Source organism: Falco peregrinus, chromosome Z (genome assembly GCF_023634155.1).
Source record: "Falco peregrinus isolate bFalPer1 chromosome Z, bFalPer1.pri, whole genome shotgun sequence".
NCBI lineage: Eukaryota > Metazoa > Chordata > Aves > Falconiformes > Falconidae > Falco > Falco peregrinus.
The window spans coordinates 84,182,951-84,205,306 of record NC_073739.1 but is presented as its reverse complement, the minus strand read 5'-3'; the positions used below and the strand labels follow the sequence as shown (position 1 = coordinate 84,205,306).

The window sequence follows — 22,356 nt, the reverse complement described above, 5'->3', positions numbered from 1 at the left end:
CCCGCGGCAGGAAGGCGTGGAAGGCGGGCGGGGACGGTCGGTGCCCGCTCCGCGCCCGCTCCGTGCCTCTGAGGTGAGTGTGAGCCGCTGCCGTGTCCTCTCCCTCCAGCCCTGAGCTCCCGCTGGCAGGGCCGCTTCTCCCGGAGAGCGCCGTGGGGGGCTACCGGGGGGGGCTTCCTCCGCGGGGGGGAGGGTCCCGCCAGGCAGGCCTCCGGCTCCGCCGCGTTTTCGGTGGTGGGCTTGGCCTGTCAGCGCGCCCTGAGCCGGCCGCGGGTCTGGTAGGCCCGGCCAGGCCCCACCTCGCCGGAGGCGCCGTGAATTCGTGCCCGGCGGAGGGTGGGTGATGTGCTGCTCTCTGCCCTGGCCCCCCGCGGGCATCGTGCCTTGGGGGGCGCTGGCTAAATCCCAGGGGATGGCACTGAGGGAGCTCTGGAAGAGTCGGTGCCGCCCCTTACACCACGCAGCCCCGTAAAGGTTTCGGTATGAGGGTAACTTGGTGTGAGAGACTAGCAGACTAGCTAGAGACTAGCGCAGAAGGGTTCGGTGCTGTCGGCCTGAGAACCACAGATGAGCTTCTTATGAGAAGAGCTACAAGAGAGAGGTTGTACTGGGTGGAAGGAGGAAGGCTGGGGAGGTGGGAGCTGCAACACACCGGAGATGCCTGCGTTGGGGAGGGCTGCGTGGAGGATGTCTTGGAAACGCTGGTGTTTGCAACCTGCCGGCTGCTGGAGCCAGGCCTCTCGCTTGCCAAAGAGTTTCCACAGTAGCACAGTTTAACATGATTGTTGCATAAAGTTCTGATATAAGAAAAATCCCTCTTCAGTTGTTTGGGCTTTGTGTGTGTTAACTACACAAGTTGCTATGAATCTAATGACTTTAGCAAATCATAGCAGAACTGGAATCCCAGGTCATAAACTGTATAAAGAGGGGAAGTTTTAATGTGGAGTGAGGATGGATTTAATAGGGAGTGCATGGTGTGTCTCACTGGGTGTTGCTATTCATTCTCTAGATCACACCAACAGCTCTACTTCTCAGTATCCCAGACTGTAAGTCAGTTACAGAGTTTTGTTTTTCAGAAGTCGAGTATGATGAATAAAAAGTTCATTTGATAGAATCACTCAGTTAATATATACTAAAGCCTGTAGAAAGAAAACAGGAATGAGCTCTGTGGTTTTTGCTTTAAGGAATGCCTTTATCATACACCAGCAAATCACTTTTAAATCTTTACAGATAAATGGACTATAAGAAAACTGCAGATGGAGTTGCAGAAAAAATTGTATCATACAGTCAAGATACTTCAGGATGGAGAGTGATAAAAGTTTCAGTAAGAAAATATTGGTTACTATTGTTTATGAAGTTATTTTTATTGAATACATTTTGTTGCAAAAAGTGTTTAAAACTTTTCCTTTAAAAATTAGTTGACAACCCTTTATCAAATGCTAAGTTTTTATTTTTCCTTTTTCTGCTTTGAGAAAAATGTTACAGTTTCTTCAAAGCCTTCAAAAGAGTATGCAGGAAATATGTAAGTATTTATGTTCTGTTTGTCATTGTAATGAATAACAACGTCTTTTTTGAACAGTGACACCCAAGATTGACATGGAAAAGTGTCATGGTTTAACCTCAGCCAGAAACTAAGTATCACACAGCTGCTTGCCCACTCCCTGCCCCCAGAGGGATGGGGAGGAGAATCAGAAAGGAATGTAAATCTCTAGGGTTGAGATAAGAGCAATTTTAATAACTAAAATAAAACAGGAGGGGAAAAAACCCAAAACAACAATAACAACAATAATAAATATAAGAAAAAGGAGGGAGAAGAGGAGAATAAAAAATCCAAAGGGAAGGGGTAAAAAAAAACCCAAGTGGTGCACAATACAGTTGCTCACCACCCACTGACTGATGCTCCAGCAGTGATCCATGGGCCCCAACCAACTCCTGCCAATTTACATATCGAGCATCCTATGGTATGGAATATCCCTTTGGCTAGTTTGGGTCAGCTGTCCTGGCTGTGTCCCCTCCCAGTTTTTTGTGCCCCTGCAGCCTTCCTGATGGCAGGGCATGAGGAACTGAAAAGTCCTCGACTTAGTATACTAGCAACAACTAAAAACATAAGTGTGTTACCAGCATTGTCCTTACACCAAATACAAAACACAGCACTGCACCAGCTGCTAATAAGAAAATTTAACTCGTCCCTGCTGAAACCAGGACATAAAGTTAACCACATTCTGTCCTTTGTGGAAGTGTTAAGTTTGGTTTTGTTATCTGTAGAGAAGTTTTTTGTGCTGTAGTTATGCTGGGTCAGAAGTAGGGCTGGAATACAAAAGGTGGATTTCCCAAGCAGTTTTCAAGTGTGCTATAAAAATGAAATGCTATGTAACACTTGGTGATATGGAAGAAGTAGATATGAAGTCACAGCTTTGGCCTGAAGTCAGTAACTCTGCCTGGTAGAATATTCTATTCAAGGCATTACATTTTACCAGCTGGGCTTTGCTTTTCACTCTTTCATACTTGTGAAATGACTGGTACTCACACATGCAGATAGGCTTATGCTCTCTCTCTACCTTACCTGTCCTTTGTACCTTTTTCTGCCTGGCACCTGAAACTGATCTAACTGTACTGAGAAGAAGAAAGTGGTGTAATCCCTGGAGGAGCAGCTCCTTCTGTCCTTCCTTCTCTTGAGCAGTAAATTCTGTGCTGTTAAAGAGCTAGATTTGGCCTGAAGGGTGGAGTTAAGCAAGGCAGGCTAAGCTGATCTTGCAGCTTGCTGTTGCTGATAGAGTTGGCTCTACTCTCCGTTTCTTCCCTATGCCTCTCCTGGTGCTGCAATCCTGCTTCTCATTTATGGTGGCTGTGGCACTCAGGTGATTGTTCACCAGGCTCATTGAGCTCATTAAACTAAGGGAAAGCAAAAAAAAACCCAACCCCCAACCCCTGCCAAAACAACTCACTGAAGAGAAGTGTGCAAGAGTGGAGGAAAAGAGAACGCTTGCAATATGTTCTTAGCATGTCCCTCTTTTTTTTTTTTTTTTTAATGCCTAATGAGTATTAAATTATACTAAACGCTAATCTAGACAGATAGGCAGTAGAGAAAACTTGCATCTGATTTTTTTTTTTTTGTTCTTGGTATGATGAGATATTTGTGATTAGGGGCACTCTAAATCCAGAAGTCTTGCTTGGTTTCCTAATTATTTCTGAAGGTTTGAGCAAAGAAGGTGTAATTACAGAAGGCAATGCTTTATCACTAATGTTACAGAAGAATTACTCTACAGTATTATAATGGAAAATAGTGTAATATTTCATTGGTATGTGTTAAAAGTACTTTACCTTAATAAGAATTTGCATACTTTGTGTGTGGCATTATTACTGTATTTCAGATCTTATTTCAAGACAGGTGGATGTGAGGGAATGAGAGTCGGGTTGCTTAGAATTCATGAGAATGCACCTGACTTATTTTTGCGAAGGAAAATAAAAAAGCTATTATCTTAATCAGGCACGAAGCCGTTTTCAGTCGTACTCAGACCTGTGTGTAGCAAGTCCTTTGCAGTTAGAAGCATCATTGTATTTTCTGCCATTTCATTCAGGGAGTTAAAATCTTTATTTTTGTACAAATCTTTGTCACATTAATAAGCAGTACTGATCCCTGGTGTGTCTTTTGCGAAGGATATAGCTGTTTCTAGGAGCAAAAGTATAGCTGTTCCCATTTTCAGTGTGACATTGAATATTTATTAACCACATATCACAAATACCAGTTTCTTTTTTTAATTGGCAGGAGTATTAACAGTTTGCTTTACTTGCTAAGTGTGGGATCTGGCAGTGAAAAGCAATAGAGGTCCTTGCTTCAGTCAGGTGAAATATTTTCAGCAGAGTTCAGGGAAGCATTAAGCTGTTTGTTGAAGTCTGAGAAGGATTTCATTTGGGATTATGTCACCTAAGCTCAAGAAAGGCAATGAGGTATGTATTTCAGTTTGCCTAAGATAGTAAAATTAGATTTGGTGATCCAAGTGGCCTTTACCAGGCTTACTTCCTCTTTTTCCGGTGTTCCCCATAATCCACTGTAAAAACTGGAAATGGAGATTTTTCAGAAGTGTGCCCTTTCTTTTATTCTAGCAACTGTGTCTTTCAGAAGCCTTGCCTAGAAGAAGTCTTCCTGATTAACAACTCACTGAGTGTAGGAGAGAAGATATGACAGGATGCAAGCAAGAGCTCCTTAGGAGACTGGTAAACGTAAGTTCACGGGAGTTATTCCAAATATGAATATACTGATATTACCTGGTCCTGCCACAGTTTACTTTCGCTGGTTTTGAGTAGGCATTAAAATGTTTTCTGTTACCATCAGACCTGCTGTAGTTCGTGGAGAAGCAAGTTTCTGGAGCAGTTGTATACGCCCACACTGCACGTGCTCCACCAAGGCAGTAAGTGGTGACAAGGAGTTGCTGCAAAGTGAAGAAACAGACCCACGATTTTACAGGGCCTCTGTGTTTGGGTTTGAACTTGGCTCTCTTTGCTCTTTCTGACTTACACTCGTGCATGATCAGGTTCTGTAAATATGATTTCATGTTTCTTAAACTGTTTGCAAGCATAATCTCCTTTGAGCTCATCTGTTGTCACACGGCATCCTTCACCTTTGTGTTTAATTGCTGTCTGTGAGTGCTTGCTGTAGTGATTCACAGTTTCTCCAGGAACTAGGTGTGAGAACTCGCAGTATTAGTGAGCAGTTCCCAGCATTACAGGAGTTTCCTATTTCCTTGTGAGAGGCCCCTCTTCCCCTCTGTGAACTCTCCCTTGAACTCTTCAGAAGATTATGAACAAAACTGGAGAAATGCCAGTATGTGCTAGTTCATAAATAGATTTGCAATCAGTGTCAAAGTGGATTGAAAGTATACAGAAAAAATCAATTAATACATTAATTGCATATGTTTAAATTTACATGTTCCTCTGTATTAGCTCACAAACAATTCATTTAAAATGTGGGCTGTCAAGAATGTAATGGTCTCAAAAATCAGTTACAGAATAATAATTTTTATTTCTACTTGAATCTTAGTCAATCCACCAAGGGCATTTACGTCCATTTGCTTTACCTCATTATAGCCTGGCATCCCCAAACTGCTAGATGCTTATTATTGTATAACTTACTTTTCCAGTTCATAAATGTGAATTCAGTATCTGTTTTTTTGCACAATCTAGATACCGTGGAGAAGGGATAATTCAGGAAATCTCTAGTAAAATTATTCCTTTTATGTATCTTCCTGAATAACGAAACAAATGGGACAAAGCATTACAATCTTACAAGCTGTTAGAAAGGATTGACGAGGTAATATGATAATTTAATACAAAGATTTTACTTTAACTCTTTCTGCATGAATTATGGTGACTAAAAAGACCTCTACTTGGATGAAGAAACCTCTCAATGCAAAATACATTCTAGCTCAAGTAAAACTTCTAAATGTCCTGCTTATGTGAAATGTGTATGAAATATATCCTTCCCCTTAGGAATTCTAGAGTAATTTAAAAAGTAGGGTAAATTGAAGTATTTCTAATGAAGTAAATGGCCTCAAACATGCCAAGAATTCAGTCAGTGGTGAACAACAGAAGTCCCCATCAAGAGTAAGGTGACATCAATGACAATAAAATGTAGGGAAAGCTCCTCTCTCAGCGAGCATGGTTTACATAAACTAAAAAAATCACCAAAGTTAAAGGCAGTGTGCAAATTGCATTGATGCTGTGCTAGTGTGAAGGACCGTGTCTGCATTCCAGTTGCCTGGGTCCTTTGTTTTCGGCAGTCTGGAAACCCAGAACTCCAATGAAGAATATCAGTTCTGCGTTAGTTGGCTTTGATCTAACCACTTGAGAGAGATGCCCCTTTATGTGGAACATACGACACATGTATGAATGACTCAAGCGTATGAAAGTACTCCCTAAACTGGGGGGGGGGGGGGGGGGGGGGAAATTCCTCCTGTCTTTGTCTTCCCTGAACCTCTATCTTTCTTTCCTCTGCCCAGATCTGCTAGAGTTGGTCAGGTGATAGGATATCTTCTTTGCTGCTTTTGGAACTGATTTAGTTTAACAGATTGTACATCTTTGTCCTGGAACACAGTATGCAATCTAGTACGTGCATTTTAATGCAAATAAGCTTTCTAGCTCCATCAAACATGGATACTAAATGGGTGCATTTTGAGTTTTTCCACATGGAAACCATACTCCTGCTTCAAATCTAGGCCACAAGGGATAGCAGTGAATCCCTGCCCTGTGCTACTGGTAGAATCCTTTCATGGCATGTTACTTCTGCACTAACTAGATGATGATAACTGTTGTCTTAGCTAACAAGTAGGAATCCATTTTTGTCACATCCTTATTATTCAACATGTAATGCTGCTTTGCCAATTAGATGACACTTAGCTTACATACTAATGTAAAAAATTACCTTTCCTTACTTGTAGGACACTGGTATATACCACAGTGTAACACATAGTTATGGTATGGGACTGGTTTCATCAAGAGATTTTGTTGACCAGCTGCACGTTAAACCATACCCTGGTGATATCCTTACAACTAACTAGGTTGCATGTAACTACTGCATGTTTTCCTATTTTGACTGCATTTGGGAAATCCTAAGGCTGTGAAGTCCTGCAGCCTAAATGCAGTACAGAGTACCTTGCTTTGCGTGTGGCCTTAGTAATGTTTACAATCCCCTCCTGTTTATCCCCAGAACAAAGTTGTTTTAGTTAATACTGAAACGATCAAAATTGATCCTCAAAGGAAACACTGCATTCTTGGTTTATTCTCCTATTATGCCTCTCTTTGAGAAATTGAACAAAATGTAGTAGTAGTAGTGTGAAAATGTAGAATTTATTTCACTATGGAAATTTAGTGTTTCTTTAAGAACACCTTTCTGTACTTAGATGGCTTCCTGACCAGGTGCTACTTGCCCAATATTCTGTTCTTAGAGTGAACTGCTAATTTGCCCCATATTTGATTTTCTTTGAGTTTGGCTCTATAAACTTCTACAAAATCTGAAATTACTAATGTTACAACTATATGGCCAACCAGGAAAATACCTCACTGCTACTCCATTTCTGTGCTAATCTTTTTCCTTTGGGTGGATCTTAGTACATGGCATAAAACATTTTTCATCTTGGAACTTTACTGACCTATCTATTTTTCAAGCCATATTATGACAATACTTTACTACGCAAAAGTAATGGATAACTTCACAAAACAACCCCTCCTAACTACTACTGTGCATGTGTACAGCAGTTTCCTCATCATCTCTGCAGTTGTGTTTACTAATTAATGACATCTGCTGACAAACTGACTTCTTTGTCCCGAACTAAGCCACACCTCAACACTTAAGCATGAGTAATCATGTCTCAAGGATAATACTTTTGGGTATGCCTGCCCAAACATCTCTAGAAGTTTTTATATTTGTTGAATTACTTGCATAAATAAGTATTTAATGACCTTTAGGTGTTTCACCTACAGAATGCCATATTGTGAGATCTTGTGCCATCCTATAGCAGTTGGAGTAGTTTGTTTTTAAAAGGTATTTTTGAATCGTATGATTGACATATATAAACATAATTAATTTGGTTTTGTTTTTTGTGTGTGGTGGCATGTAGCCCTCAGCGTGGAATATTCCAGCTGCCCTCCAACTCCCTCTTGTGTCCGAGGCTATAACAATCCCTGTGGCTATGTGTGTTCACCTTTGCCCGAGTAAGTATTTAAAGCCCCCTTCTGTTAGCATCTTCAGTTACTCAGATGTCTTCCTTGTACAAAGCTTGAAATCTACCGAACCGTGCAACTATTTAAAAAAAATTATTTCGACAGTTTTATTCCTGGGAAGTGTTTTGTGCCTCAGACGATCTTTTGAAACAATTGAAACTTTGTACATCCTCCACTTTTCAGTGTTAGTAATTTCAAGGGGGATGGACTACAAATTGTTAACATTTGTACATCTCAAGTAAGTTTCATGGCAGGAGTTACAAGTGTTAACTGACAGATTGTGCTCCTTTCCTCACAGGAATCCAGAGCATTCTATGCTAGTTGTATTTATTCAGCCAGAACTAGGAGGAATGCTTCCAGGTTCTGTAGTGGAGACAGCATTGCCTACTTATCTCATAATCACTGATACAAGGGCTGGACTGAAAGCCTTGAAAGACCATAATTAAATGTAAGTGGAAAATAATAAGCACCTAAGTCACATGCATCTTCTACTTGGATTAATTTTTAAAGTGGATGATGAAGTTTATTTTAATTGTGGTTTATGTGGAAATACATAAAGCTTTAACTGTTAAAATGGTGAGTGCTGGTTTTCTTAGTTCTTGGGAATGATCAAGAATTTACACTGAAGTGCCATCAAAGTATAGGATGTCGCTTTCAATGTAATCAGGTGATGTTTTGTAGTATTTTTGCACTTTATATGCAGAGAATCTATATATACACACACACAAGAATCTGGTGATACAAATTACAGCAATGTGTAAATACCATAGTCAAATATTTTGCCATAGCTTTAAACACACTGATAAATTCTTACCTCAATTATGTACTCTTGACTGAAACAAGGAAACATCTTGTGTACTAGAGACTTTAAACACGTTTATTAACTGTAAGTGTACAAGTGTAATTAGCAACTATTTCACTTGTTTTGGAATGAAATATTTAAAGAAAAGCCTGATTAATTTGTATCTGGCATCTCATTAAAAGCTGCTTTTTATACATAGAGTTTGTAGTCTTCTGAATCCTGAGCACCAAACTTAAACACTTTTTACATGCTGACTAACTTCCAGGAACAAGCTGGTAATACGATTCATCTGCAAGTAATGTTCCCTGTTACCCCTGAGTATTTCTAGTACTTCTAGTTGTGAGTTAACTGCAGGAAATGGCGATGGCCACGCAAATAGCAATTTCCATTACAGATCATAGGAACAGTGGGGCACATTAAAGAATACTGTAAAAATTGCTTTCATCTTCTCTGCTCAATCCCCTCCCACGTTGTTAGAAACAATTAACTGCATATGTAGTATGTAACTCAGTGAAATTAAAGTAAAAATTCCTTTCCCCCCAGTCACCGGATTAAGGTATTAATAGCAAATACTAAATATGTTTACATACTATACTAGTTTTAGGTCAACAACTGAAGATTCCTCAGATAAATGTCAATTTATAGCAAAGAAAAATAAGACAGACTAATTGCTACCTAACAGAGTCACCAGCAGGTTTTATGTCAAAAGTTGCCAAAAACGTATTTTTAATATTCACATCTTCACAATGTATAGTAAACTTTCCATAAATAAAGTGCCTACAAGTGCTGATTCTTTCAGTATTATTAAAAACGATACCAGTTTTACAAGGTGGTATGAATACTTCTGGAAGTCTTGATGATACTTCTATCACTGTGGCTTAAAATATCTTAGTAAACTGTTAGACTGTGATAAACATGATGCTGTATTCCTTCTTCCTTTATTTGTTTTAGGCTTTTCAGGGGGTTTATCCCTAGAAGTTTTGGACACATGTTCCTGACTCTTCCATTCAGCTAGTAGTTCATTTTGCACATCTGCAGGTAGTTCATAAAAAGTCTTTGTGTCAACATTGGGAGGAAATACAGTTCCTGCTGGCCTACTAGACGTTTTACCCTCAGAAGTTGTTTCAAAGGCCTGCTTATCTTCATCCAAGACAGGGACATGCAGTACAGTTTGGCCGGCTCCAGCTTCCAGAGATGATGGTTCTCTCTCTCTGATGGTCATAGAGTCAGTAGGTTGTTTTTCTGTACCACTGCTTGTCTGTGCACTTCTGGGATGCTCAGAAGGACAGCTGGCCCCAGACCTGTGTGCAAGCACAGCTGAAGATTCATGGGCTGACGTGAGAGGTATACTGCACCCTGCAGAGCATGTGTCACTGTTCAGTCCCTTAGAATGTGGGGAAGTGCTGTGTACCTCTTCTGCAAAACATACTGATGGCTCACCCAAAACATTCTCAGTAGGTGTTGCTTCTGTTTTTTCAGAAATAATTTCTTTTTGAATATCTTTTGGAAGTTCCTTGAAGACTTCCTGGTCAATGTCAGAAGGCGGCAAAAAAAAGGGGATGTCAGGAACTCCTACTTTTTTAATACCGCTTTTCTTTTCCTCTGAAAGTTTCCTAGTTTTTGCAGTTCCAGTTCTGTTGCAGTTCTGGTTCCAAGAAACACTTCCCTCACCTTGTGAGACATCTTCCGTTTCCTGTGGCAAAAAAAATTAGTATGTTCTGTGCAGTCTACTAGTGGCCAAGCACTATTTTACTAACAGCAACTTAAAATTATTCCTTAACAGACAGTAATTGGTTTTTTTCCCTTATGATGATCGGTAATGATTTTTGAAATCTTATATTCAAACATAGGCCTTAAAATGTACACACATGTAGGAATCCTTTTTGTATTTTGAACTAGCAAATACTTCAAATTTACATTTTATTGCTTTAAAACTCTGGAGCTTTGGAATACACGGTATGATGTTATATGTCACATTCCTGAGCAGCTGAGAAACAGACAAGCTTATCAATATGCAGAACTGCTATGTCCAGAAGGAAACGGTAAACATTACAAAACATAATTTTGAAGTTACAGAGTTTTTATATTATGTACTGAAAGCATCTTGTGGAAATACTTTGCAGTGTTTCCACATACAGCTAACTCCTATGCTGTCTAGCGTATGCAGCTGGGAGGTAGGAGATTTGCTCAGTTCTGAGCAGGAATTGGAAGTTCACTCGATCAGAAACTAGTGGCCAATACAGAGTTGAATCTTTGAATAATCTGTAGTCTGAACAGGGTGACCTGAGAATGCATAGTAAGGGAAATACTCACTGTGAAAGTATCTTAATAAAAGCAACGAGGTAAGTTATAAGTAACTTTAAGGAGATTTTAGTCTATGGTAAAAGATGCTTCAGTATGATAATACCTGAGTAAGTGGCCTGTTTTTTCACAGATGCTAAATAAAGGGCAGATCTTACTGGAATGAACAGCCAAATTCAGCAGTTATTTTTTAGAAGACATAAGCTCTCCTATGGAATTCTGTTCTCTTCAGTTAAGGGGCTTGATAACCTAGCTGGCTGTCTCATTCAAGATAGTATTAAACCTCTTTTAAGCAAGCTGTCTAATGAAAGAAAGCAAACGAGTAACACCCGCTCAGAAGACTCCAAATAAATCTTCATTTAAGGTTTAAATCTGTATCATAAATACAGAAGTATCTTATGACTTATCTGTAGATAGTTTTCAGTATCTTTCAGCTTACCCAGACACGTTTATGAGAGCCTGATGCTGGTGACATCTGCTTTAGATAGAAACCAATTGATCCTTTCTTGCTGCTAGGAAGATTTTTGAGGTTGGAGAAGCAGACACTGAGAAGGGTAAGATGAAATGGTAGATCTACATCTACCATCTTTCGAAAGAGTTTCATTAGTATATCAACCAATGGGGATAAAATGTTGCTGCTTTCTAAAAGAAAAAAGGTTGGAAAAAAGCAATGTGTATGTAATCAAAAGTGACCAAATAAGATTGATTGAAATAGCAAAGGGCAAAGGCAAACTTACAGCTCCACATTCTGAACTTTCAACATTTTGCATGTGCACAGAAATAAAGAGATCAGTCATATGTAAGAACTGAGTATACAGTACTGTTCTTAGCAATATAAGAATATTTGTAACTCCCACCTTTATACCCTAGGGAAGCCTTTATTCATCTCAAAACATGAATCGAAGTATTAAATTCTGAACACTGCTAGTGGCTTCCAAAATAATCTGTGGATATATAGTTGTTAAGATGTTCATTCTGCCCTGTCAGGTATGTCCTCAACTAAATAACAGGCTTTCCCCCGCCCCCCCCCCCCCCCCCCCAGTAAAAACACTTAATTTCACAGCTGTGATGATTACTTTATAGTATGTACTTAGGTTAGAAAAGAAGAATTACAGAATAGAAGCCAAGCTGAATAGATTTGAAAAATAATCCAATTGTACCAAAAAGGTCCTTTACAGAGCCGTGTCAGTATATACCATTACCCCAACGCTGGTAATAACCGTATGGTTTATTGGAGTTTGTATGACTCTATGAGTTGACAGTAATTATTAGTCTCCTCCAATGTAGAAGTCAGTAGCAATTTTGAAGTGGGAAGCTACACAGAATTTCAACAGCTTCTCTAGGCCATTGAGAAGTAATTTGGGAATTGAGGTCAGGGAACAGTGATTCAGTGTGCTGATACAGCAGTGACTCAGATTTATTTCCTTACCCCAATCTGAATGAAGTGTCAAATGAATTGCAGTTGCTGGTTGGAAAGCTTAAGTCTGAGAAGGGCGAGAGTCTTTATGTTATTAATTTTCAGAAGTACATCAAAAAGATGAATTACATAATGAAACTGAGAATGTAATTCAAATCCGTAACAGAGAAAAGCAGATTACTAATCTGGGAAGCAGCCTCCAGTCACCCTTTCCCACCCCACCAAGAAATTTACTGCAGGGAATCCAGCCAGACTGGGTTAAAACATGGTAGTAACATAGAAGTTATGCCTGCAGTGGATTTCTGTATGGTTTTAGCATATGTCATCAAACAGAAAAGTTTCCAAATACTAAGTGTACGGAATATCACCATGACATTACATGACGGAATTGTACAGAGAAGTTAGGTGGTAGCAGCACAAAGCTGATGCTTTCAAAAATTCTAAGTTTACCTTTTCCAAATTTCTGAACGAGATGAGGTGGAATAGGACACTGACGACTTTCCCGGTTAAACCATTTATCAGTTGAGGAGAACTGACGGATGGTCAATCTTACTGTGTGTGGTTGTCTTCCATCTTTGTATATTCTATGGAGCATTAATGGGCACAAACCAATTAAGTATTTTTCAGAGGGTCTATGGAAACTGTCACAGCATCTAGGTTACCAAGTCAAATTAAGTATTATGGATGTCTCCCACCTTCTGGCTTTGGGTCACTGATTATACGGGCAGCTTTGGGTCCTAGCTGGTTCCCTTAATTACCCGTAAGTTAGAAGTTCCATACAATGTGAATACTGTCTCCCATGAGTCTTAGCTGAAGTGAATGTGAAAATTAAGTGGGTCAGTCTGCAACATTGCCACATTTCAGTATTTAATACATTAGAAGCAGTACAGTCTATGAAGTTAATACCCTGTATAATCCTCAGCTTTTAGCTTTTTGGTTTTCAAGGAAACATCCCCCCGCTTTAGCAGCGAAAGGTTAGCACTTCAAATTTTGTGATTACAGAGCAGTGTCTGAGATGCAGATAAAAGACTGCTTGCCCACAGTGTTAATGCCACTAAAATGGACATATCTATTGTGAGACTTGCATGGATAGGGGGACAGAAAACCTTTAAGAACTGTAGATGATTTTAAGGCTAAAGAGAGCCATAGGATAGAAGGGGGGGATAGGGAAGTCAAAGTAGTCAAGACAGGAGTAAATGCATCCTCTCCTACTATGCTGGTGTTTTTGTAGAGTATCTTGGGCTTGGATACTGCCTGGGTTCACAGGGTAAGGGAAATAGGAAGAAATGAAAACATTCTTTCAGCCTGACAGAAAAAAGACTGCTGTTCTACAGCAGGCGTGCAAAAATGGTGATCACCAAGGGTCTGAAAGTAGAGAAAGACAACCTAGGGTCCCTCACACAGATTAGTGAAGACCACCAGATACTGTGTGACACACAATCAAAGCAATGGAGAAGGATCAGCAGACAGAATACGCAGAGATCCTTATCAGAGAAGCTGCAAAGGGACAGAAGGGCTGGCAGCCATCCTGGGGGCAAGAGAAAAGATGGGGGCAAGAGGAAAGTGAGGCAATACAGCAGGACAGTCCATGAATCCATGAATTGATAAAGACCAAAGGGGAGGTTGGAGAAGCAGGTGCTGTCCCTATAAATGCATTTTGTTGAGAGAAGAAATGTAGATTATGAGACAAACCAAACATAACACTCCAAGTCCCTTCAGGTCACAATTTCAGTCATCAGAGAGTATTGAAGACAGTCACCTGTCTAATAGGTTAGGAAGCAGTTCTTCAATTTTCTCTTTAATTTCCACTTCTGATGAACATTTTTTAAAAGAATCTTCATCACTAAAGGACTGAAAAAAAACCCACATAAGTCCTTTTGATTTTATATTTACTTCAAAATTCTTAAGAGGAAAAAAAGTATCATAATTAAGTGTGTAGAATTAACACCAAGAGATCTTTCACATACAGAGCTCAACTGAACTTCAGGAGAGTTACGCATTGAGTTGTACTGGAGAATACATACAAAAATCCATCATTTTGGTTAGTTCAGCAAAGCTGTATAAAACTAAAAGCAATTTTTTTTCCTCTTTGTAAAGTACTTCAGAACAATACTTGTACCTGAGGAGGGCCTGATGGAGTCACAGGGGAGTCATCTTCTCCGTAACTGAGTTTTTGGATACGCTGAGCAATAGAAACACCCAGTTCTTTCTCTAACATGGCGGATGGAAATGCTTGAAGATCACACACGTTCTTAACACCAAGGGTTTCAAGACGTTTGGTAGTTTTGTAGCCAATGCCTAAATAAAACGTGTAGAAGAATGGCTGCAGAAGCATGGCCTTAGAATCTCTGAAGATCTGCACAATCCAGGCCTGGTAACAGAATAGGCCTGCAATCAGAATTGTGCTGAAGTTGCTGTGCTGAAGGTAACAAGAAAGGTAGCCTTGAGCTACTCTTGAATCCTGAGACCAAGTCGTTATGTTGTGCCAACAGGCCGTGGCTGTAACGAGCTACAGCTGCTGGGAAAGCAGGTGCAGGGCCAAGAGAGATAGGGACCGTATGGGAAAATAGGGAGTAACAAACTACAAGGCTGAAGCACAGCAACACAATTAGCTACATGGATAGAATGCTTATTTCAGTCATGATAATTAGGGGTGTGAGAACCGCGCGCGTTTAGAGACTACTAACCAATTCTATTTCTGCTTTACGAATATGCATGTGTATCGGTTCTATGTGAGTAGTGTTAGAAACTAATAAAGTTGAGCAAGATGCATAACTCATATTGAGCGTCTTCTTGACTCCAGTGAACCCTTCTTCCAACTAAAAATACACAGGAAAGTGAAAATTTATATAAACACATACACATAAAAAATGCCCACCCACGTAGTACTGACAGTTGTTTTCACTCCTGCAACAGAGGCTTTTCAGCAGCATCTTTAGTGAGTTGCCATTTGAATTTTAGAATCTGCCGTTAGAAAAGCTGTACTGGGACCCAGCAAAGGTCTCCACACGTAGCCTATATCAATTATCAATGCTTCCCAGCCAACAGTGCAGTGTGAACATAGAATAATTAGGCAAAGTACTTCCTCAGAGTATTCTGTCAGGCTCTTAACAGGCTGGTTTAGTAACTGTCAGTAGGTTTCCAATCAGTAAGTTTAAAGGAGTTTGTGTTGAAAACCTAGTATCAACCACAATGTGTGGACTTCAATAAAAATAAACTGGTATTTTAGTATTTTTGAAGGCATCCTGTAAAGTGCTGCAACACATTTATATCCCAACCGAAAATTAAGAAAACCAAAGTCCTTTCATTCCTTCTGCTAAACAAAACTCAAACAGCTTTTGAAAAAGAAAAGACAGCACCCTAAACACACACCTGCACAGCCCCGCTGCCTGCTTGCGAGAACTAGAGTTTAAATTTCTTTCAGCTCTAATTTTTTCACTAGTTTTTCTTAGCATCTTAAGAGTTGTCAGTATGCCCTCCATCACTGCTCATAGCACCATACTTACCAGGCACTTTTTGGATGCAATCAAGGCTGCATAGTAGATCTTGACAGCTTTCAGGCAGAAGAACAGTTTGCTGATTTGGTTTAAAGGTCCCAGATACTAGTTTTGACAGTAATTTGTTAGAGGCCACCCCTGCACAGCCTGTGAGGCCCAGTCTCGCATATATGGCTTCCCTGAACTCTCCTGCAATCTGAGATCCAACAACTAGTCCTAAGTGCGTTGTATCATGCAAATTGATAGCTGCAAAGAAAAAGAAAGCAGCATTCAGTATGTAAACTGTTAGCTAATTCTCTAGCTGTAGATATTTTCTTCATTGCATTAAAGCAGTACAAGAAAGTACGGTCTCACGGGTTGAGTGGCAGTGCCATGGTTTCTGTATCCAAGCTGTTGTCTAAAACCAGGGGCATTCTGTCCAGGAAGAATAATATTTAGAGAGTGTTTTAAATATAAAATACAATATATTAAGAGATATCAAAGAAAAGCATTAAATATCACAGATTCTTGTACCAATGTCACCGAAACAGAGATTTACAAATCTTTATAATTTAGAGGGCTGTCGCAGCTAAGCCTTTATAACTCACATGCAAATGTCAAATGAGGCAAAGGACAAATCAGGCTTTTCCCTCCTCTCCAAACCACATTCAAAGTTATCGCAATAGCGTGAAGTCTGGGAAAAAACCCAACTGCTTTCCTTCCTAGTTCATGAAACGAGTATCACAGCTACTGAACGTGCTCTGAGTATCATAATATAGCTACTGTGTTCATGTTTGATGACGTATGAAACAGCTCAGTTAGCTACTTCAGTCTCAGTAAATCTATTCCTGACCTAATGGCTGTAGCAAACATTTAGGTTTTTGTTTGTTAAAAAAATCCGTTAAAAAACCAACTGTTAAAAAACTAATTCCATTTTGCCAATTGACAACAACATTCAAGCTGAAACAAAATTCTATGTCTTACTACAGTAAAAACTTATAAAGGGCAAGGAAAATATCTTCTCCCAAATCGTTGTACGTGCTCATCTACCACAGAGATGTGGTAGATTTTTACTGCCATCTGACTGCAGCACTGATTAACATTTGAGATACACGTACTCTTCTCAAATACAGAAACCAAGCACGGAGCAATACAAGTTTCCAGCTGTTCAGCTCTGGACAGTACTTAGAAGCTGACAGATACTATGTACTGAACTTCACAAATGTTTGCACGCTGATGTTCACAATGTTACATATTTTTCAGTATGAAGAACGCTTAACTCACCTTGGTTGTTGTATACATGGCCAGACACACAGACTCTGGAACATCTGCTTTGCTGTAACTGGTTTACTCTTTCCTTCACAATCTCTGTGATATCCACAAAATTTTCATCAAACCCAAGCCTTTCCACCAGCGGACAAAATTCCCCCAACAGCTCTAAGAAGAAAAGATACCCAAGGATAATATGCACACAGCTAATAATGTGAGGTTTTCAAGTCTGCATCAATCCATAGCTGATTTCCCATGGATTCAAGGAGGATGCTTGCACAAAAAGGAACTGTGTTCTCTTCCAGATAAAATAAGGCACTTGTTTTAGCAAAGGTGAAGAGGAGGAATATTTCTTCATCCCACAACTACCTCTGTCATCTACTTTTCTTCTCCCTGAATCTCTTCCTTCTTTCCTCATTTGTTTTTTAACCTCTGCATACTTTCCCCTAAGGAAATCTGTTTCCCAGCTATGTGGGCTTTCACTTTTACATTATTATTTCCCCTGCTAACACTGCTCATGTGAAAAGCAGTAATCGGTGATAATGCTGGTGTATCATTTAAGAGATGCTGCAGAAGATCCCCCCACCTGAAGGCTGCTTCAGCATTCCATCCTCGTTGCTTCACCTTTACAAAAATATTACTGCAGCCAGTATTTAAGTAAGAAAAAATGTTCCTAAAGAACTACACAGGCATAATCCTAACACAGGGTATAAATCCCATATAACACCAGCAGGATATGTTTAGTGCCAGACCTAGAATGCAACCAAGCTTATTTTATGAAATGCTGACGTTGTAAGTAGTATCACCATGCAATGAGGCTCATTTTAATAAAAACTTTTGGAGCAGGAAAATCCCAAATACTGTTGCACACGTGTGCACCCACACACAGTTTAACAGGAAGCGTTTGGCCTCTACTGGAAAATTGTTAATTTTGTACCTGTAACCTTGTACGACATTTCCCTGTATGGAGTTAGATCTTCCCCATTAACCAGGATCAGCTGAGGACACTTCTCCTTAGCATCCTTGACAGACATCAGTTTCTTAACTCCAAGTTTTCTGGCTGCATAGTTACAGGTAACTACGATGTATTTCTGTTGCACACCTAAAAATATTTTTTTAAAGTTTAGGTTTCTTGGTACTTCACAGAGACTACATTACGTTAATGCCACTGTAAAGCATATGCTTTGATCAGAACTCCATGCCACAGAACAAGCAGACAAAGCAACACAACAGTCTTATTTTACAAAGATCATGAGAAGGACAGATCTCTTGATTTAATTACTGGATGGTAAGAACATTTTAAAACCTTATAGATGTTTTTTTCCCATTGTATGGTTGCTCTCAATTTTGGGCCTTTTTAGGCAACTTACCCATGAAAGTGCTCTTTATGTAATAGTCATTTTTTGGATGTACTTTCTTCACTGATCATAAGACACTACCAACTGCCTTGCATTCCTTCTTAACTCCTGGGTGGAATAAAGTGTGCTTTAAGCATGACTGTGTCAAAAGGCTCTGGCTCATTTGGGGAGCTCAGCCCTCTCTATGCCCATGTTATAAACCAGATTCAATGCCCAGAACTGCTCAGACACGTTGGCAAGTGCCTGTACTTGCGCTCAAGAGGATTTATTAACGTTGTAGTCAGAGCCACACAGAGTCTAGAGTGTACCTTGCTCACTCTGGATGTGGTTACGGGCTCTGGCGTACCTCACCACACAGTCACATCCTCAGTTTACTCACATCCTTAGTTTTTTTTCTGCCTGAATACACATAATCTCCAAATTAACAGCAAAGTAACTCATACCTAAAGGCTTGTCTCTTAATTCAGGATTACGGATAATTTCTACTTGTGCATAAAAGCAGTCCAAGTCAATGTGCACAATCACTCTGCGTGCTGTGCTTCTTGCTGATACGGACTTGCTGTGGCCTGCTGCAGGGAAAGCAAATGAACAGATTAAAAATTACTCGCCACCTAACATGCAATGTTACCATTTTTTAAAATGTTAATCCAGAGTAATAAACATATTACAAGAAAACTATAAAATTTACAAGTTTTATACTAATTCTGCCGTTGCATTAATTCTAGGATTACTTAAAGTGTGTAAATTGTCCATAACAACTCAGCTTACTACTAATCGCTCCCGGTTTTGGGGGGGTCAGTTGTATTTGTTTTTCACATAACTGATTTAGAACATTGCTTTACTGATACAATATTCTTTCACAACGAAACACTGTAACTTTTTTTAATGTATTTCTGTGAAATAATCTGGTTTTGTCTCTACTTCAGACAGCTCTATCAAATATCTGCCTTTCCCAGGGCTGGCCAACGAAGATGGCAAATCGCCATCTGACAAACGGCAAACCCTGCTACAAAAACAAGCCAGCCAAGGTCAAAAAAAAAATATTACGAAAAAAAAGTGTTTCTTTCCCTGAGGTGAAAATAACCCCGTGGGCAGACAGTCCAGCCGCAAGCCCGGTCCGTGTGCCCCTCTGGGGGCGCGGCCCCCGGCTGCGAGCGGCACCACGGCGGTAACGCCAGCCGGAGCGGCCGGGACTGTGGCTGCCCAGGAGAGGCTCTGCCCCGGGACGGCGCCACGGGGAGCTCGCTCCTGCCGTCCCTGCCCCTCCGAGCCCCACGCGTGTCCCCGGCCAGCGAAAGGGGGGGGTGCGGGCACGCCGCCGCCGCCGCTCCCCTCCGCAGCCGGCGCCATTGCTCCCCGCCCCACTGCCGGCCGAGCTCACACGGGGCGGGCGCAGCGGCCTCGCCGCCCGGCTGCGGGCGAAGCCAGTCGTCCTCATCCTCCTCCGTGGGCGGCGCGAAAGGCTCCATGCCGCCGCAAGGCTGACTCAGCCACCGCTCCCGCCGAGCGCCACTGCCAGCGGGGATGGCCGCACTGCTGCGGCCCCTTCGCGTTGCGCCCGCCCCGGGGAGGAGGCGCCCGGCCGTGCCGCGCAGGTCCTAGCGCCGCCGAGGCGGAGGGCCGAGGCCTCCGCAGGCGGTCGGGCCCGGGCGCCCCCAGGGGACGCCCCCGGGTGGCTCTGAGGAGGACGCGGGGGACGCAGCCCTTCGGGGGTGCGCTGTGGGCTTTGCGGCGGGGCCGCCGGGTTCCGTGACGGGGCTGCCTGGGGTTTAGCTCGTGGTGCAAGGCCCAAGCTCGGCAGGGCCGGCGGCCCCCGGCCGGGTGAGGGGAAGGCGGGCGGGGGTGGGGGGGTGGGGGGAGCGGGGCGGGGCGGAGGACACGAATAAACTGAACGTGGGGGCTGCGGGGTGCTTTGTGCTTGGGCACCTCGGCGGAGAACACGGGCAAGGGCGGCCTTATGGCATGCCAGCGTCCCTGCCCCGGTGGGCTCCAGCGCCGCGGCGGCGTCCCCAGACCGGCCCCGGGCGCCCACCGCGCTCCCTCACGCTGCGGGCTAATCGGGACGAGACGCGCCGCACAGTTTCCTCCCGCCCCAGTACCTGCCGGCGCCGTCCCGCTCCGGGCTTCCTCCAGCCTCCGCCGCCGGGGAGCCCGAGCCCTACCGGCCCGGCACAGCTCCCCTCCGGTAACGCGCTCCCTCAGGCGGCCGCAGACGCCCGCGAGGGCCGCTGCGGCAGCGCCGCTGCCGCTCTGTCCCGCCTACGGCGCTCTCTATGGTCGGCGGGGTTGGCCGCTCTGGCCCCTCTAGGCCGCTGACACGGATTCCGGGGCTCGGCCGCGGAAGCGGGCGCCGGGCGAGAGCTCCGCCGGCTGCGCGCGCAGCTCGCGCTCCTGGCGCCGAACAGCGCGCCGCGGCCGCCATCGCCAGGGGGTCCCGGCCCCGGCCGTGTCCGGGAACAATAAAGCTCTTGTTGCGAGTACCGGGGGCCGGGCAAGCCCCTTCCTCGGCCGCCGCCTCGGGCCCAGCGCCCGGTGCATGGAGAAGCAGGGCAGGATGGACTGCCCTGCGCTGCCCCCGGGCTGGAAGAAGGAAGAGGTGATCCGCAAGTCGGGCCTCAGCGCCGGCAAGAGCGATGTCTACTACTTCAGGTACGTGCCGGCCCGTGACAGCCCGCTCCACCAGCGGGACGGGGCCGGCCCAGGTGGGGACCGGCGCCAGCTGCTGCGCCGCCCGGCCCCGCCACCTGCTCCCCGGGTTCCTCCTTGTCAGGGGCGGCGGGGAGGGTCGCGGCCGGTCCCGGTGCCCGCCCGCCTGTCAGAGGGCCGGTCCCCTCCTGCCGCTTGCCTGTCACGGAGCCGCCGCCGCTCGCCTCCCGCCGCGGCTCCGCCGCCGGGGCCGGCAGAGGGGTTCGGTCCGCTCCCGCCTGTCAGGGGCCGGGGGAGGACGGGGCCGGTTCCCGCCCGCCGCCGCCCGCCTGTCAGAGGGCCGGTGCCCCCCCGTCATGGCTCCCCTGTGTCAGCGGGCCGAGACCAGTGCCCCCCGCCATGGCTGTGAGGAGGGTGCCCCCCCGCCACGGCTTCCCCGTCAGGGGCCGCAGGGCGGCCGAGCTCGGTGCCCTCCCGGCGCCGCCCGCCTGGCAGGGGCGGCTGTGGGGAGTGGCTCTCATGGCCGCGCTGAGGCGAGCGGTGCCGGCGGAGGGGGCGGACGGGCGGCTCTCCTCGGGCAGCCCAGCCCCGGCGGCGGCCATGGGGACCGGCTGGGCGAAGCCTGCGGCGGCCGTGCGGCTGGCGGCGGGGGGGGCTCGGGGAGAGGCACCCGCAGAGTGGGCTGGCGGCCAGGCCCGCCCGCCCCCCCCCCGCCCTCCGCTGGGGCTCCTTCTGCCGTGTGGGCAGGAGCCCCGGGCAGCCAGCCGTACCGGCAGTGATGCTCCGTAGTTCCCTGCCAGTGTTGGGCTGGCCGGCTGCGGGGCTGACAGCTGGGCAGCCGGGGAGCTACTGGGGCTTGCAAGGAGCCCCCCTGCCCGGTTTTCCTTTGGAGAGGGGTGCTGGTGGTGCTGCACGCTGGCCTGCCACAATCCACCCAAGCCCCACTTTTCAGTAAGAGCGGGGTCAGCCTAAAGGGAACACCCCCCTGCATTTAAACTAAGAGTTGCCATGGTCTGTACCCAAGAGGTCCAACCAAAATAGTTAGCTTATAGGCGGGATGTGTGCACCCCACCCCCTGCCCCAAATTAATTAGGAAGCTTACCATTAGCATCAACAGCTGAAATTTTAGCAAAGTTAAGGGCATGCAAAAATCGGAGAAGTCTTGCTGCTGCAGAATGCTCTCATTATTACTGCCTAGGTTATAGTAAACCCAAGAGAAGCAACAGCAACCTGATTTTGTTTCGCCCTCCTGCTTGCTTTCAGAAGCTGAAAGTATAGCTCTTTTCTCTAGGGAGAAATCAAAGAAATTCTGAAGTCTTGCTCTTAGGCCATGCTTCTGTAAGTCCAGCCTGCTGCACAGCAGAGGAAGCT

General features: G+C 44.0%; 3 protein-coding genes across 7 annotated transcripts in view; 2 read left to right on the top strand and 1 right to left on the bottom strand.

Moving 5' to 3' along the window:
- The first annotated feature begins 205 nt into the window (after positions 1-205).
- On the top strand, positions 206-8,712 carry STARD6 (StAR related lipid transfer domain containing 6). Its single transcript, XM_005242910.4, is given in 6 exon segments — positions 206-1,324; positions 1,473-1,522; positions 5,182-5,308; positions 6,435-6,561; positions 7,614-7,707; positions 8,015-8,712. Coding segments are annotated over 6 exon segments (636 nt in total). The 5' UTR covers positions 206-1,234; the 3' UTR covers positions 8,163-8,712.
- POLI (DNA polymerase iota) lies at positions 8,448-20,586 on the bottom strand. Of its 5 annotated transcripts, none has more exons than XM_055790444.1 (10): positions 20,439-20,586; positions 18,783-18,908; positions 17,919-18,083; positions 16,997-17,149; positions 15,743-15,979; positions 14,356-14,624; positions 13,996-14,087; positions 12,687-12,820; positions 11,259-11,461; positions 8,448-10,211 (listed from the first exon to the last, which is right to left on the bottom strand). In XM_055790444.1, the coding sequence occupies exons 3-10, from the start codon at positions 18,013-18,015 to the stop codon at positions 9,387-9,389; spliced, it is 2,010 nt and encodes a 669-aa protein (XP_055646419.1). In that variant the 5' UTR covers positions 18,016-18,083; positions 18,783-18,908; positions 20,439-20,586; the 3' UTR covers positions 8,448-9,386. The 5 variants fall into 5 exon arrangements, with proteins under 5 accessions (XP_055646419.1, XP_055646420.1, XP_055646416.1 ...); XM_055790445.1 differs by having other exon boundaries at positions 18,783-18,905; positions 20,439-20,564; XM_055790441.1 differs by lacking the exon at positions 20,439-20,586 and adding an exon at positions 19,721-19,914.
- An 11-nt stretch (positions 20,587-20,597) lies between these two features.
- Positions 20,598-22,356, top strand: part of MBD2 (methyl-CpG binding domain protein 2) — a 40,556-nt gene continuing 38,797 nt past the window's right edge. The window contains exon 1 of the mRNA XM_055790446.1: positions 20,598-20,988. Within this exon, the coding sequence (XP_055646421.1) occupies positions 20,876-20,988 (113 nt within the window). The 5' untranslated portion in view covers positions 20,598-20,875. The remainder of the gene's footprint in view (positions 20,989-22,356) is intronic.

Bases quoted from the DNA above. Each gene is read 5' to 3' on its own strand.
- POLI (XM_055790441.1), bottom strand. From the start codon at position 19,808: ATGGAGCCTTTCGCGCCGCCCACGGAGGAGGATGAGGACGACTGGCTT. The intron at 14,625-15,742 runs GTAAGTATGGTG...TTCTGATTGCAG, and splicing joins TTGCATCCAAAAAGTGCCTG to GCCTATTCTGTTACCAGGCC. The intron at 14,088-14,355 runs GTACAAGTATTG...GTTTTTTTTCAG, and splicing joins CTCCATCAGGCCCTCCTCAG to TCCTTTAGTGATGAAGATTC.